General features: G+C 37.7%; 1 protein-coding gene across 1 annotated transcript in view; it reads left to right on the top strand.

The window, feature by feature from the left end:
* The window catches only part of DOCK2 (dedicator of cytokinesis 2), a 174,246-nt gene that overhangs the window by 46,647 nt on the left and 111,288 nt on the right, over positions 1-16,311 (top strand). Inside the window, exon 26 of the mRNA XM_054079776.1 lies at positions 11,412-11,560. Coding sequence (XP_053935751.1) covers positions 11,412-11,560 — 149 coding nt within the window. The remainder of the gene's footprint in view (positions 1-11,411; positions 11,561-16,311) is intronic.

Genomic DNA, 16,311 nt, shown 5'->3' with positions numbered 1-16,311 from the left:
GTTTTGTCTTCTCCTGTATGGACTGGGTGGGTTGCTTCTCTCTTAGCATCTTATTGCTGTGTAGAAGACCTCCAGAACTTTAAAAGGCACACAAGGTACTCAGATAGATGGGTGTCTACCAGAACAGTTGGAGACTTAAAGCAACTGGACGATTCTAGTTCTAATAGTACTAAGGATATTATTTTAATCTGCCCGTTGCTAACTTTTATGCTCCGTGTGATGTGGTATTCTCCAGTCAAATACTATTCTTCTGGAAGAAAAACCGCAATTATTACTCTGTTTCAGGATTTTACAAGACAGAATAAGAGCAGGCACTGCAGTGGAATAACCGTGGTTTGATAAGATTTCTTTAAAGAAACTTCTCTCATTGCAATACATCTGTTATTGTTTCCTATATTAGGTTAGGACAACAGATCCCATGCTTGTATAATAAGGAATAAAGCTTTAGTGAAGATCCAGAACGAAAATAGTTGAGTATACAATAACCCATGTGCTTCAGAGTTCTATTGACTTGCATCTTACTCCTTTTAGTGTACATCCCACAGCTCCTTTCTTCCATATCCATGTGTGCTCTAGAAGAGAAAAGAGGGCCGTTTTAAATTCCGAAGATGCTACTATTCAAGTCTGCTTAGTGTGATGCTCATTTCCTGTGTTCAACAGGCCTTTGCTTTAGCTATGGTCTGTTAGTGCAAAATGTTCTGTAAAGCTTTTACAGCTTGCGGATAAATAATGATAATAGATTGCTGCTTGCTTGTGAACGCAGCCTGTCTGATGTCTTCAAATACATAGCCGATATATCAGGGAAAAGGTCTACCTCAGAATATGCTGTGAATTATAAAAAGGGTCTATGTTCTGTGCTTTTATTTCTAAGGTAATAATGAATAAGACATCGTGCTAGAAGGATTTCTATTTCTGAGAAGCTTTTATGAAAACAATAAATGGTACTTTTAGTATAGTGCTGACCAGATAATCAATACATCTTAATTTTTCCAAGACAGGTACGTAGTGGATGCATTTAGTCTTAAACATATATATTAAAAAATAAATCATGCCCCAAACATCTCTACTATTTTTTAATAACATCAAACCCTTGACAGCTATACTGAGCAGCTGATACTAAAGGCAGTGTATAATACTCCAACCATTTGCCGGCATAGCTGTTGTGTCCTGGATTTTGTATATTTGTACAGGTCATTGTGGTCCAAGCTGGCACAAGTAATCAAAAGGTAAAGGTATGCATTTGATAATGTAGAAATTAACAGCTTACTAATACGCTGACGGTGATTACATATGCAAGATCTACCTTAAATGTTTTGCAGTGCAGTAATTGATACACCATTGTGTATTGGTACTTAGGTGCTGTTGTTTGTAGAGGAGCCTGCTGAAATAGATTGACCTTTTTTAATGATCAGCTTAAAACAAGAGGCAGTTGTCTGAAGAAACAAAATAGAGAAATTGAGTTTGTCATTTTCACATAAAGCTGAAACACACCCAGTTCATGGGCAATATTCAAGAGAATGATCTTGCTTGCTGGAGAATATTCATTTTAAGAGTTTTGTACTTTAGTATTTTGATGAAGTGACAGAATAAAACTTAATCTTGCTGTTATTGTAGAGTGTAACCTGAACCTGATCATTTCCCTTGTTTTTTTCTCTCTTGGGGAGGCAGGGAGTGGGGCAGGCATACCTTCTCCCCAGCCTGAGTGACGCAGCCTGGGTCAAATAGACTCTTGCAAGTATACTTTGTTTTTCATGAAACCATTCCATGATGAACTTGTCATTCCTCTAACACTTAGTATTGCCAGCTAACGATGTTACTGCTGCCTCGGTGGTGTGACCTGAGCACCTGCTAGGACATTTACTTACAGAGCTTCTCTCTTGGGTGATGATCTTGAACTTTCCTTTCACCCATCCTGCCTCTCCTTTTTAATATTGTGCACGTTAAATAGCAAACAAGTCTTTCTTTCCCCACCCTTGTACATTGCCATGGTTATAAAGGTGCTTTTTTTTGCTTTTCATTAAATATAATTGATTCTAAAATTAATTGAGTAGAGAACCAACTGTGTTTATAGGGTATAGAATGTGCCCGATTCATTACTCCAAGCAATGAGATGGAAGGTAATTTACAAGAATGAAAGCATATGTAGTGTATCGTAAGGTAGAATGCAGCATAATAATTAAGGTAAGATTGCCAACAGTATCATTAACTAAAGTTCACATTTATCTGGAACAGGTAGTATTTTTTTCTGCTATGACTATGGAATATATTTAACTACATTGCTAATTACAATGAAGTCTATTAATTTGTATGTGCTTCAAATGATCCTTTTTTCCTCCAGGCTTTAATATATAGTCTCTATCCTTGTAGTTCACTCCAGTTCCAATTAAATTAATTTACTTGAATTCCCAGTGGTATTGCTTTCATAATTCAATTAGATTTAATATATTGGTGTTTCTTTTCCTTTACATATTGATGATCACCTTGTTTTCAGCGGAAGTAGGCTTGTGGAAAAAATCAAAATATGCTTCCAGAATTTCTTTTAAAAAAGACAGTTACATTTGTTTTCATTAAGTAAGTTACACGTGAACCTGATGCTGGAAACCTTGACATTAATTGGCATGTACTCCAGGAATTCTGAAGTTTTCACTGTGGACTCTGGTGAAATAGAGAGCTTTCATCAGATGCACGGTCCTGTGGAGTGGTACTGTAATACATCTTCAAAAGCTTCACAGCACTCCAGCACTTTTACAAGCCCTTAAATTACATTGACAGATGTTGTTGTTGAGACATTGATTTCTTGTTCCTACTTGGTAAATATAATACAGCTTAGAAGGGTTTATGGTGGTTCAGGTGTTTGCGTGCTTGAATGTAAGAAGACTGATGCTTTCAGCTGCTTATGCACTTTGACCATATTGTTTAGGAACATTGTTAAAAGGATGTGTAAGCATAGGCACAGGCTTTTATCCAGTTTTGTCTCCAGACAGTATGTCCTGCTTGGTAAGAGGACATGAAGTCTTCTTAAACTTAGATTTTGGCACTTTCGTTTTACTTAAGTTGATAATTTAGTATTTAAAAACATCTGAGGGCAAGAAATGGTTGTCTTCTGCTGTATAAGCACCCCAATGGGATTTCAAAATCTAATTTATGATGTAAGTTACTGTCTCCTGCCATATATTTCCTCTTGCGTAGCGAGATGTAATAGATTTTTCACTTTCTTGTGAAATTCTCTATTGGATCTACCAAAGAAAAGTTTTGTTAGACTTGCTTCATTTCCGTGTAAAACCACTTTTGATGCATTACTGGGATTTTGGGGTTTTTTGGGTTTTTTTAATAGGAAACCTATTGCCAGAATTCCCTCACCATCTCTCCATTTCTGAGACATCATTGTATTAAGGCATTGCAAGTAGTCTATTAGGAGCTAATTTTATTGCAGTTAGTGTTTCTAAGCTATGGTATTTGAAGCTAGATTTTTATTCTAATCTAACTATGGAATATTCACTGATGTTATGCTGAAATTTGTAAGGCAGTTAGCCATGGGAGAATTGTTTTTTATTGGTGTGTTTCTTGAACATGGAATAAAATCTGTAAGTTTGCTGCTTCTGACTTTGTATTCTCTAGAGATCCGCTCCTGATTAGGAGTTTGTGCCGCAGCAGAAGAGTGTGAGATCCTCTCTAAGTAGGTCACGCAGATGGTCACTGGCAGGAGTGGGAATAGAGTTTCAGTCTCTTGGCTCGAAATCCAGGTCCTCTCCTCACTGTGGCTGTAGACATAGCTACTACACAGTCAGCATATGCAAACCACTTGCTGATTTTGGAAGAGCAGCAGCAAGAGGCATATGTTAGCAGTAGGGGTTAATTTTCCAGATGCCAGAAGAAATGATGAGACTATAATAATTATTTTGTCTTAAGTGAAGACCTTTCTATTGTTAAAACAAAATCAGTGTGTGCACACACCCTTGATCTGGGGTTCCTAACGTTTGTGTGGACATCACTGGGTTTTACCTGTGAAATATTCCGATTCCTTCATTTCGCCACTTGAAAAAGAATTGGTAGATCATGAGTTGGCGATCTAGAAGAGCAAGATTTAAGTCAGATATGACATTTATTCCTTAATAAGGAATGCACATCTAAATGTGCTCTAAATTTTGCAATGCAGCTGAGGCACTGTCAATAGCTCAGTCCTGTGCCACCACTGTTGTGTATGTGTTATTAATTATGTATACATTAATCTATGGCACCTTCTTAATTAGATTATGGTCTTAAACTCTTAAATAAATTTAAGCAGGGCCAATGAAGTAAAATAAAATAGATGAACTGTAATACAGTAAGTATTATGTAGCATGAAGTGATTGCAAAGGGAATTGTTAATGTTATGCTTTTGTACAGTAGAGCCTCAGCAGTCTCAGGTTGTGCTGCTAGAGACTTGAATAAGCTTTTCAGTCTCAAAAAAATCAGGAATATGATGACTTGCAATTTCATATTCTTTGGATTTAGTTTTTCTGAAGGCCTGTGTTTGCTATGTGAGCTATGACCTGTCAGCAAACACAAGTTTGTGTTGTGTAATGCCTACGTTTTACAAGGAATATCGTGTTGTGTGGGTTTTGGTTTTGTTTTTATTTTTTTTCTTCTCTTTTCAAGACCTAGCTCTAATTCCATGTTGTGATTTCAAATGCATGCAAGTCATGGTCAACCAAGAAAATATTTCAAGTTAAAGTTGGGATGTATACTCAGCCTCTAGTCAGTGTTCTGTCTTCTGTTTAACCCAATTAAAGATTTAGGGGGAAAAAATATATTGTTTTTACTTTCAGGACTGTTAAAAATAAGTTTTTTTAAAAAGTAGCAGGAACGCCAATTTCTGATTAAGCATCTTTCAGTTTAATTATTATTACCAAAATTGAGTTCTAGATATTGATTTTAACTGTTCTTGTAATCTTATGTTTTGTTCCTACTGATATGAGTTCTTAAGCCAAAGTTTTATTTTTCATTTTTGTGATTGTTTTCCTGCACTGTTTTCAAAGCAACTTCTCAACATTTTAAAATGTTTGAACATTTATTAGTTAAAGCATTTGACCCTCTCAGTTTTAGCTACTGGGAAAAAAAAAATGAAAGTACTTGCTGTCCTTAAATTCCTTTAAGACGGTTCTCGATTGAAACGCAGACTTTTTCCTGTGGATTCATTCTTGAATTTTGCACTTAGCTTTGAAAAGATTCATTTAAGAAACATGCTTTTAACTGTCCTTGTCTGTCTTAGTTCCTTTTTTTTTAATATGCAGCAGTGGTTTTAGAAGTACATTTGTTCTAAAGCATCACTTGAGATCCTGTATTCATTTTATGTCAGCTGTATTCATGCAATATTTTGATATGGACAAGAATGGCATATACATACCTGTAGGTATTTATCTGCATACATTTATGATGAACATATGTCAATTAAAGCCTTTACTTCTGTTTATGGAGGAGAAGGTGACACACTTGATATTGGTACTGGTAGCTTTTTGCTAGACTTGACCCATGATGGCATGGTTTTTTAGTTATATATTGGTTTTTTAGATCTTGATATGTGGAGGGAAATCTAGATCAAGCGGAGTGAACTAGTTTTAACAGTGAACTTTATGTATGTTTAAAAGCTCTGTTTACAACTACTTCATATAGACAAGAGAGAATAAAGATGTATTACCGAAGTTAATATGAATCTGTTACATTAGCAAAATTTTGTGTGTCAATTAGATGAAACGTGGAACATGGAAACCGGTATTTATCAGTATTTCATAATCCAAACACAAGCCAAATATTGGATTCTGCCAGAGGCTATGCTGACAAGAATTTGTGGCAGACTGTGATCACTGCAAGCTGCAAAAGGCGTTGAGCATTTGAAGTGTTGTTTTGGCTGCTGTAGCGATAGTGTTAGATGTTGCTCTGGCTGCCTTTGAATATATAGCATTTCTCAGCTCCTGCAACGAGTGGAGAAACTTGAAGATACGCATTGAAGTTGGGAAGTGGAAGTGTTTTGCAGGGCTGTTTTTGGTCACAGTGGTGTGCTGAGACTGTTAATGCTGTACCTGTTCTGTGCCTAACCTTATCTGCTGACACCTCCTACAAAGTTCAGCAACAGTGTTGCGTGCAGGCTTCACAGGATCATCCTGTGTTTCTCCTTGCTGTGTTGGTACTAGATTCCAAGAGAGAAAAAGAATTTGCATCTTAGAGTGCTATCAGAATCTGTAGGTGACCTGCAGTACCTCCCCTTTCTGTGGCTCTTATCTAAACTGTGCAACTTGAATTTAGTTTTAGCAAGGAGTAAGGTATATACAATTCTAAATTCATGACTTCTGGGCTCCCAGCAAAGAGTTAAATGGCAAATAGCAAAGAGGGAGGACTTTCAGGTGCCTGCAGTTGTGAACAGATGTCCTTTGCAAAGAAGCTTGGCGCTTTAATTGAGCACTGACTGCTGTCAAAAGTCTCTCCTTATTAAAAGAATGTTGTTCACTGATTTTATTTTTAAGACCTTGCTGTAAGTTTGTATTCAGATGACACCTATGTCCTTATTAAATTGGCACACCAGTTTTTAAATGGGCATGAAGCCATGCTGACAGATGGATGTGACTACAAGCATGCCAGGGAGTCAAGAGTAGTGTTTCCTAAGGGAGGCAAAAGTGGTGTTAAATCTTTATTACTATTTTGGCTGCACGTATGAGGCAGTCGGGAATGAAGCCTGTCTGTGATTTTAGCTGAAGGAGACCCAAATGTCTTTTTTAAATGATGTTATTGCATTAACGACTTAGACTTTGAATTTGACTTGCCTGGTACACAAGAAATCATTAGAGAGCTTCTGAAGGAGAATAAGGTGAACAGAGGGGTTGAAATACCCAAGCAAACCCAAAAGAGAAAACACACAACTGCTTCATCTTTTACCGGAATGAATCTACCTGTCCTTATTGAGGGAGGTGGTACCAGGGTACTTCCCCTCTGAGAACTGTATTGGAAATTGGGGCTGATAAATGCGTACAACAATGTCTTCTGGCAGACTTTGACATAAATGCAAAATACTCAAACTGTACATTGATGTTTTATGTGTTCAAATACAGTTTGGGGCAGCACGTGTTTTATTCTGGCCTCTAGAAAAAAAAGCCAGTCAGAACGGTGTTTTTTTCATGGATTTGAGCATTAAGGAAGAGTATCTGTATTTGTCAATTTATGTCATTTATCAAGCAAAAAGCAACTACTGCTTAAAATAGGCATCCACACTCCCCCATCACCCCTCTTCTTTTCCCTGACTCACCATGTCTCTCCCCCACCGTTTTTGAGCTCTCCTTGAGGTGGTTGGTGATGTGTTTATGGATTGATTAATCATACAGCTAGAATTATTTATGTTGGATAGGACCTTTTAGGTTGGATAAGACCTTTAAGAGTCCAGCTTTAGTCCTAACACTAAGTTCACCACTAAATCATGTCTCTAAGCACCACATCTACATATCTTCTGAATACTTCAAGGGAAGGAAGCTCAACCACTTCCCTAGGCAGCATCTTCCAGTGCTCAATAGTCTTTGAGGCAGTTTCTTCTTGTATCACTTATTATTTGGTAAGAGAGACCAACACACACCTCAATACAGCCTCCTTCCGGGTAGTTGTAGAGAGCAATAAGGTCTTCCCTTAGCTTTCTTTTCTCCCGAATCACCAATCCCTCTTCACTCAGCTGCCTCTCATAAGGTTTGTTCTCCAACCCCTTCCCCAGCACCGTTGCCCTCTGTCTGTGCCCCAGCAGCTCAATGCTGTTGTCGTACAGAAGGACCCAAAACTGAACACAGGATTCGAGGTGCAGCCTCACCAGTGCTGAGTACAGGGGGAGGACCCCTTCCCTGCTCCTGCAGGTCACACCATTTCTGATAGAAGCCAGGGTGCTGTTGGCCACCTGGGCACACTGCTGGCTCACACACAGATGGCTGTTGATCAGCGCCGCCAGATCCTTTGCGTCTGGACAGCTTTCCAGCCATGCATTCCCAAGGCTGTAGCATTGCCTGGTGGTGTTGTGACCCAAGTGCAAGAACTGGCACTTGGCCTTGTTGAACCCCATGCAGGTGGCCCTAGCTCATGGATCCAGCCTGTCCATGGCCCTCGTTAGGGTCTCCCTACCCTCCAGCAGATCGACACTCCCACAGAATTTGGTGTTTTACGCAGACTTACTGAGGGAGCATTAGTAATGAGTCCAGATCATCAAATACTACAACACAAAAACTTACTTTGGCTGCTTCTTTTCTTGATCACTGTCTTCCATGATTTTCTTTTTTATTTTCTCCTTTTCTTTAGGGAATAAATTGTCAAAGTTCAAATGAGCACTTTACTGATGATGCTTTCTTATCTCATGCAATGGTACCTTAAAGTCATAGTCTGGAATTGATAAGCCCATTCAATTAAATTTTCTTTGTCCCAAGATAATAGAGAGATTTCTTATTTTGTGTATTGTTCTAGTGAAATGGGTTTAGCAAGAATTTAAAAGACGAGATTTCCTTTAAAGATAACTTTGTTTTATGTTAATATTGGCTCAGGCTGAGACCAGGGCTTGTTTGCTCTTTTAGACTTGTATACATCCAGCAGAACACCTTGAAATTGCATCCTCATATGGGATGAGACTTCTGGTAGGGATTTTATAAACCCTAATTAATTATCCTTTTTTAAGACAGTTGTCTTTCGTTATGAATAATGTCCTAGTACAATATCTGAGTTGTTTACTACACACAAAATGAAGTAGTTCTGTATTGCCTCAACTGCCAAGCTGAGTTTACTTAGCAGCCAGTCACAAAGTACAGGAATATAGCCTTATTCTAACAAAATAATTGGCAAAATAATTACAATTTGCCTACAAAAATGTATTGAACAACTTTTCCGTTAATTACAATAGTAGTTTTTCTTTATTCTGTTTTCAAAAAAGGAAATCATATAGGCAAGGCTAATTAAACGACCTTTGAATTTCCATGTAGCTGGACACTTCAACGTTGATCACATCTGAATATGTGCTGTAAATAATTGTTCAGCTGCATATGTTAATTCTTTTTAATAGTTTCTGTATCAAATACGGTTCAAATTTTAATTTATAAAGCAAAGTTCAACTGGGAGTAATGAAGCTTGTGAGTAATTAGCTCTAAAAGCTGAAGAAAATCAATTGTACATTCTGCCGCAGCTGTCTTCTCCATACAATAGGGAAATTTTGTCTCTGCAGGAAGCTCTGCTTGCTTTATGTTTAAGAATGATGAAACGGCTTTATGCAGAAGAGCAATTAGTTAGAAGACATTTCTTTTAGCAAAGAGGTTTTAATTTGAGTTATAGACAAGAGTGGGCATTTTGCATTCTGGTAGGAAAAGTTTTAGACGGCTTCTGAAATCTTGTTATGAAGGACTTGTAAATTCAGTGAAGTTTGCTTCCACTCCTCTATAAGGTATCCAGTGCAGCTTGGAACTCGGGTTCTGAGACTCTGTGCTCCTCAGTTAGTGCTCAAAGGGGTTTCACTAGTGTAGTGTAGTGGTTAATATACATGTAAGATCTAGCCTGAAGTCCTAGCTGTTTTTTCTATATAAGTAGAAATTTACAATGTACTTTAGCTCAAATACAGGATTCCTCTTGATCAATGACTTTGTTCAGTCTACTCTCTTAATTCATTTCTGAAATAAAGCTCCTTAAGTATAGATTTTTATTATGGTTTATAATCCTGTTGCTTCCTGCAACTTTAAAAGATACCCAAAGAGAATTTTTATTTTTCCTACGTGTCAGACATTTCAAGAGAGATCTTAGTGCCTTAAAAATTGAGCTGGATGATAGTTTGGAGGAGTGGGAGCAATAAGTATATTTATCCTGGCAGATGTGAAACTGGTATTTGCCTGCAACATTCCATCCTTTTTGTGAGTGGTGAAAAGTGGCTGAGGTGTCATGTAGTTTGATGTGACTTTGTAAAGAACAGGCCTGTTAGTGTAGCTGTCTATATTCATTTATTTTTTTTGAGGTGGAGATGTATTAAAGGCACTGCTTTTAAGAAGGGTACTTATGAGAACAAAGTTGCTGGTGAGGTTTCTTACATGCAGTTGGTTTGGAATCTGTGTTCCTATGACATGCGACTGCAGAGCAGTTAAAGGTTGGATGTGTTTGTCTATTGTGTCCATCTTCTTATTGTGTTAATTATAGCTGTTACTGTGAGTGTTGCAGAATTTTAGAGCAATAGTTATGCATCCTTATAAAGTGGAGTTTGTACCCAGCAGGCTGAGAGCAGACAACTTGTGACACAAATTGTTGCCATGTATAAACCAGCATAACTGCAGTCGAGTACTTACAGGGTATATGTGTGTATATATAGAGACACTCTACAGATGCAGTGGAACTGTGATATGGGGTATTGATAGAAAACAGTATCCAATTGGTGAGATAAATATTTTTTGTGAAGGTTTGTGATAGATGAGAATTCTAAGCAATATGAAATCATTTGAGTGGAAATGATTAGGAACCTCAGCTCACTGTCTGTCACTACAATGCTTCTGTAGTTCTATACAAATTCCATCCTGAACCTTTGAAGCTACATTTAGGTTTGTTTTCTTCCCAGGTTCTTTTCATAAATATAACAAATCTTTGAAGGCTTTGCTCAGCGTTACTTATGCTGTTGTGCAGTACTGTCTTTATTACATAGCACTGTATAAGTAAGTTGCTACTTAAATCACTTGGAGGTCTGTATCAATTAAATTAGACAAAAAATCTCCTGTATTTTATTCCCTGATGGACAGTGTCTTCATTGAAGTTACTTCCAATTGGTTCATCTTGTTCTCCAGACATTTCTTATAAGCATCTTATAAGCATCTCTGTCTTAAAAACTCAGTGTATGTGTGAGATTGAAATATGACTTACTATTTGTGTCACCTTTCTTAGATTTAATTAGGGATGAATGTATGCATAACTCTAGTTCTCATAGGCTTGCCAGGTCTTTCCTTAGAACACCTTAATTGTTCTTAGAAGATATGTTTCAAGATGATGCACAGAGAACAATTCTTTTGCTGTTTGTGCCTTATTTTCAGAAAGAAGATGATATTACGTATAGTTTTTTTTCTTACATTAAAATACTGACATTGTTTAAACATGGCTTATTGCCAGGTGTTTTTTACGCAAAGTGGATAATTTGTCCCTAAGTTTTTGGGACAAAACAAAGGGTCTTCAGAATTTAACTGAAAAAAAAAGAAAATAAATCAGGAAATGGTGTTCTTCAAATGTAAGAAATACTGTTGACTTGCAAAAATATCACACAAGTTTAAGAATATCCCTGAGGCAAGACTGGAAAATCAACAGTTCCATGTTGGAAGGGGCTTTAGCTGTTTAAGCGCATTGTTTATTCGTAGGTACCATTTGTTTTATATTTGTTCTTAAGATAATATGCTTTCTTTCAGAATGCAGAGACATTCTGCTTCCTGTTATCACAAAAGAGCTGAAGGAGTTACTGGAACAGAAGGATGATCAGCAGCTCCAGGTCCAAGAGAAGAAGTACTGTGTTGAATTACTTCATAGCATCCTGGAGGTTCTGAGCTGTCAAGACCCTGTAAGTACTGATGGTGATGTAGACGGCCCAAGTCTGTAGTAAGCCTGAGTTGATTAGGTAGTAAATTATTGATGCTGATGAATCTCACTTAAATTTTTAATAGAAGTCAGTGGCAAAATGAACTTTTCTCCTATTTTTCATAAACTTAAGTTAAAGGGCAGTTGAGGTATTAAAGGTGACGTACTGAAATCTGTGCTACCTTTTTTTTATGTCTCAGTTTGATATTCTTTAGATAGTTAGCTGCTCTAAGTCACCATAGCATCATGACAAGCAGTGAGGCTGCTGGTTTTTCCTAGTGGAGGTTTAGGCACTCTTAGTTTTTACTGGTAAAGTTCAGCACAATACATCCTGAAATGAATTAGAATATTATGACTTCAAGCTCACTCTCAACGGTATTGATGACATCAAGCTGAGTAGTGCCATAAACACTCCTGAAAGACAGGATGCCATCCCGAGGGACCTGTACAAGCTGGAGAAGTGGCCTGCTGGGAAGCTTATGAGGGTTCAACAGGCCAAATGCCACCTGGACTGAGGCAACTTCTGGTATCAATGCAGGCTGGGGGATGAAAGAATTGATAGAAGACCTGAGGAGAAGGACTTTAGGGGTGTTTGTGGACAAAAAGCTGGATGTGAGTCCAGCTCATGTGTTCAATGTGTGTTCACAGCTGAGAAGGCAGACTGTATCCCGGGCTGCATCAAAAGAAGTGCGACCAGCAGGCTGAGGGAGGTGATTCTTTTCCTCTACTCTACTCTTATGAGAGTTCAACTGGGGCACAGCATCCAGCTCAGGAGCCTTGAGCACAGGAAAGACATGTACTTGTTGGAGTAGGTCCAGAGCAGGGCCACCAAAATGATCAGAGAGGTGGAACACGTCTCGTATGTGGAGAGGTTGAGAGAGTTGGTGTTGCTCAGCCTGGAGAAGGGAAGGCTCCAGGAAGAACTTGTCGCACCTTTCCATTACTGAAGGGGAACTTGTAAGAAGTATGGGGACTGAAATATGTTTAGTAGGGCCTGTTGTGATAGGACAAGGGAGGATGGCTTTAAACTGAGAGGGTTGACTTAGACAAGGTATAATGAGGAAATATTTTATGACGCAGTTTGAATTAAGAGTTATGAATTCATAAATGAATTATGGATTTCAAATATGAACTGCCAAGAAAAGTGGTGAAAGGGCAAAGAGTGGAGTTACAAGTTTATAGGTCTATAATGTAAAGTAAACCATTTTGGTTACTGTATACATTAAAAGGTGAAACTTGGCTTATGTAGCTCCGTGCAGTCTGAAGACTTATTTTGTAGATTCTAACTTGTCCCCTTGCCAAGAGTAGGAATTTCTATTTCTAAAGAAAAACATCCCTTTTAATCTCTCATTCATATCTTTAGTGTGATGCTGTTGGGGGCTTTTGAGAAGCTCTTAATTTTTTTTTCTTTAGATGTTCTCCCCTGATATTAGGCACATTCTTAGGTGTACTGCAAATCAAAATCTTTTTATTATTGAGTAGAAATTTAATAATAGGACTTTTTTGTTGGTAATTTTCACTGATCAGTGTGATGTGTATGTTTAAGCACAGCTGGAGAGCAGACATTGTTTTCTTCACAGCTTTGGACCTCGGTCTTTGAGAAACTCAATTAAAATAATGTGATTTGTATAGGATGATGTTGTTTAAAAGCATGTCATGCTCTCTGTGCTTTTACGTCTATTGGAGGTAGCCAGACAAACCATTTCCATAATGACATACAAAGGCTTTTTAGGCAACACGTAAGCCATTATGTCAGGAAAATTGCTGGGAATTTAAAAAGCATCCATTTTAATGAGAAAACAACATAAAAATTTGTTTAAAACAAACAGTATTTGTTCAATGGCTTCTTTTAAGGAAGGTAACCTGTAAGCAGGCGATTCTCTGTGAGATGGCAGTTATCTGCAGATTGTTTGCAATAAACACTGATCTATGTCTAATATAAGGAGAACAGTTCCCTGGAGTAGGTTTAAATCCAGTAGAATATGATGACCCCTCTGGAGGCATCATATTCATGAGTATAAGAAGCATTGCTGAGTAGTTGGGTCATAAATAAAAGAACAAGATGCTTCTTGTTCTTTTGAGAAAAATGCTTTGAGAAAAATAAACAGTCAGACATGCCTTCTGGCAATACGGTTACTGATCAGAAATGATATTGAAGATAGACAATATTCAAGTATATGTCATTATAAATATGACTTTTTTTTTTTTAACTACAGCAGCAAATGCATGTTGTCACAAGTAGTTTTGTCTTTCCTCGACAGAGAACGCGAGTCACAGTTTCATTCTTTTTTAGCTGTGTTAAACACTGGTTCTGCTACGAAAAATCTGCTTTTTGAGATGGCTTATCTGAAGGAGAGAAGAGAAAAGGAAGCAACACCTTTAATAAAAGCAGTATCTAAGGCATCAGACAGTAATTTGTCTTTAAGAGACAGTGCAGGTTTCTCTTGAGTGCATCATAGATATTAAATTTCCAGCTAAAGTGAAAAATCCATTTGAAGGATATATAGTTTTGACTTGCAATAGGAAATGCTTTGTGCCTTATACAGGCAAGTGGAAAAGGTTCACTACATGGCCAGGTTATTGTAATAATAGTATTTAGGTTGCCTCTTTCCGAATGCTTTTATTCAATGTGACCTACATAAAGGGAACTGTTTTGCTTAACCAAATTATTGCTTGTGGGTTTGCACTTGAAACTTAAGATCAATGCAATTTTCTATTCAGCAATTTGTTTTCTCCATCAAATGAATTGTTTGACTTGCTGGAAGAGACAACTTTAGGCTGTAGCAATGGACTCACTTTACAATATCAATTGTAAGCTTAACTCTGTCTTATAGACTCCAACATCTTGTCCTTATTTCTTCTGGTTTTGCATCCAATACAGAAAACTCAGTTTGGATTAGTTTTTAAAACTGTAAATGTAACTTCAATAATTTTGCATTGGATTTATTCTGTGAAAATCACCAGAAGTAGAATATATACAGAGGACAGAAAAGAAGTAGCAGTAGCTGTTCCGTGTTTTGTTTGGTCGAAATTTATGTTGTGAGGTAAAGTTTGAAATTGCTACAGAATTTCAGAAGAATGTATGTTCTTTGTCAAAGAAAAAGATAATGTGATATTACCAGCTCTTCTCTGCTGTTTTGCCCTATGCTCTTTGGCATTTGGGAAGATATGGATTATCAGATCCTTGAGTTCAAACACGGTTCTTTCCAGCTGCTGCGTAGCTGCTGCGTTCTGCTGGTACCAACTACATTGTTAAGAACAGTGGTTTACAATAAGGCGGTGGTTGGGTATCTGGGTGGGATGCTTACATTTGATCTTAAATCCCCTCTATAGTAAACAACTTTTGGACACAGATGACATTGTTTTGACTGAGCCATGTCTAAAATTAGCTTCAGTGCTTGAGTCTGAGTGCTTTCAGTATCTGTGAAATACAGTGAAAACTCAGAATAACAAATAATTTGTTGAAAATCATGGTGAAATCAGTGAATTTTTTTCTATTTTAATGAAAAGCATTTCCCTTTTCTCCCTTTACAACAACTTTGTGTGCAATCTGACAGCCCTTCCTAAGGTGACTGTCTCTGATCTGTCATATATCCTATAGTTTACTGTATTAGAAGAAGTTTTTGTTCGTAGTGCTTACACGATTACATGTAAAGGTAAACTCTCTCAGAATCTAAAATAAAATCTTGCTTTGGCCTCTACATCTCAATTCCTATTATAATCTTTTCCTGTTCTGCACATGTAAGTGGCAGCAGCTGTGGTTTAAGCTGTTGATTTTATTAACAACAAAAATCTGGATGCATTTTAGATTTGCACAGAAATTTGTATGGCACTTAACTTACAGCAGACCTTAAGACTTCAGCAAAAGAGAATTTCAAACAAATTTAGTCGGGGACTCTGCATGTTCTTTTATTGCCAATTCCCCTTAGTTCTTCTACATACGTTTTAGTGAGAACAATGCATGATTATGAATTGTGGTTTATATAAAACCCAACTTTATCTTTTTATATGTGCCCTTCTGTTGTGTGTATGACAGAGGGGGGAACATAGAGTTACAGAACTGGATGCCTGAGAGAGTGAGCATACTGGATCCAGATGGTATAGAGTCCATTTTCTCCATGGCAGCACATATAGTGCTATGCTTTAGATTTGCAACCAAACCAGTGTTGATAACACAGCAATGAAAATTCTAGTTATTTCTGAACAGTGCTTGTACGGTTTCAAAGCCTCCTCTGTTCCTCACTCTGCCCCGTGCCAGGGGATGGGATAGAGTTGGGCAAGAGCTTGAGAAGGGACACGGTTGAGACAGCTGAAATGACTTAACCTGAGAACTATCTCCAAGTGGGTATCTCAAGTACTAAAAGAGCCAGTCAGTGAGTCTGAGTTTGTCACTGTCCAAGTAAATGAGCACTTCATCAAATTGTGAAGTGCATGGTTGACTCTGAGACAAAGGAATTGCTCCAATTTTTGCCCCAGCCCTGCAGAACCTTAAGTAGTATGTGAGAGCTAAACCAAACACTGACCGCTATTACCACACAGGTATTTTTAAAGATTCCATTGTGCTTGGTTTGGATTTTCTGTTAACTATTTCATGTGTACCAATGTGTGCTGTCTAGCCCATCAATGAATCTGAAGGCACATGAGTGCTATGAAATACCTTTCTGCTCTGACCCGCATACCAACTATGAGCTCCTTCATTTTCATGCCTTGGTCACTTTGCAAATCCTTTTCAAC

This window comes from Cuculus canorus, chromosome 14 (assembly GCF_017976375.1).
Source record: "Cuculus canorus isolate bCucCan1 chromosome 14, bCucCan1.pri, whole genome shotgun sequence".
NCBI classification, from domain to species: domain Eukaryota; kingdom Metazoa; phylum Chordata; class Aves; order Cuculiformes; family Cuculidae; genus Cuculus; species Cuculus canorus.
Note: the sequence above shows the minus strand (reverse complement) of the source record. Positions and strands in the feature narration are given on the sequence as shown.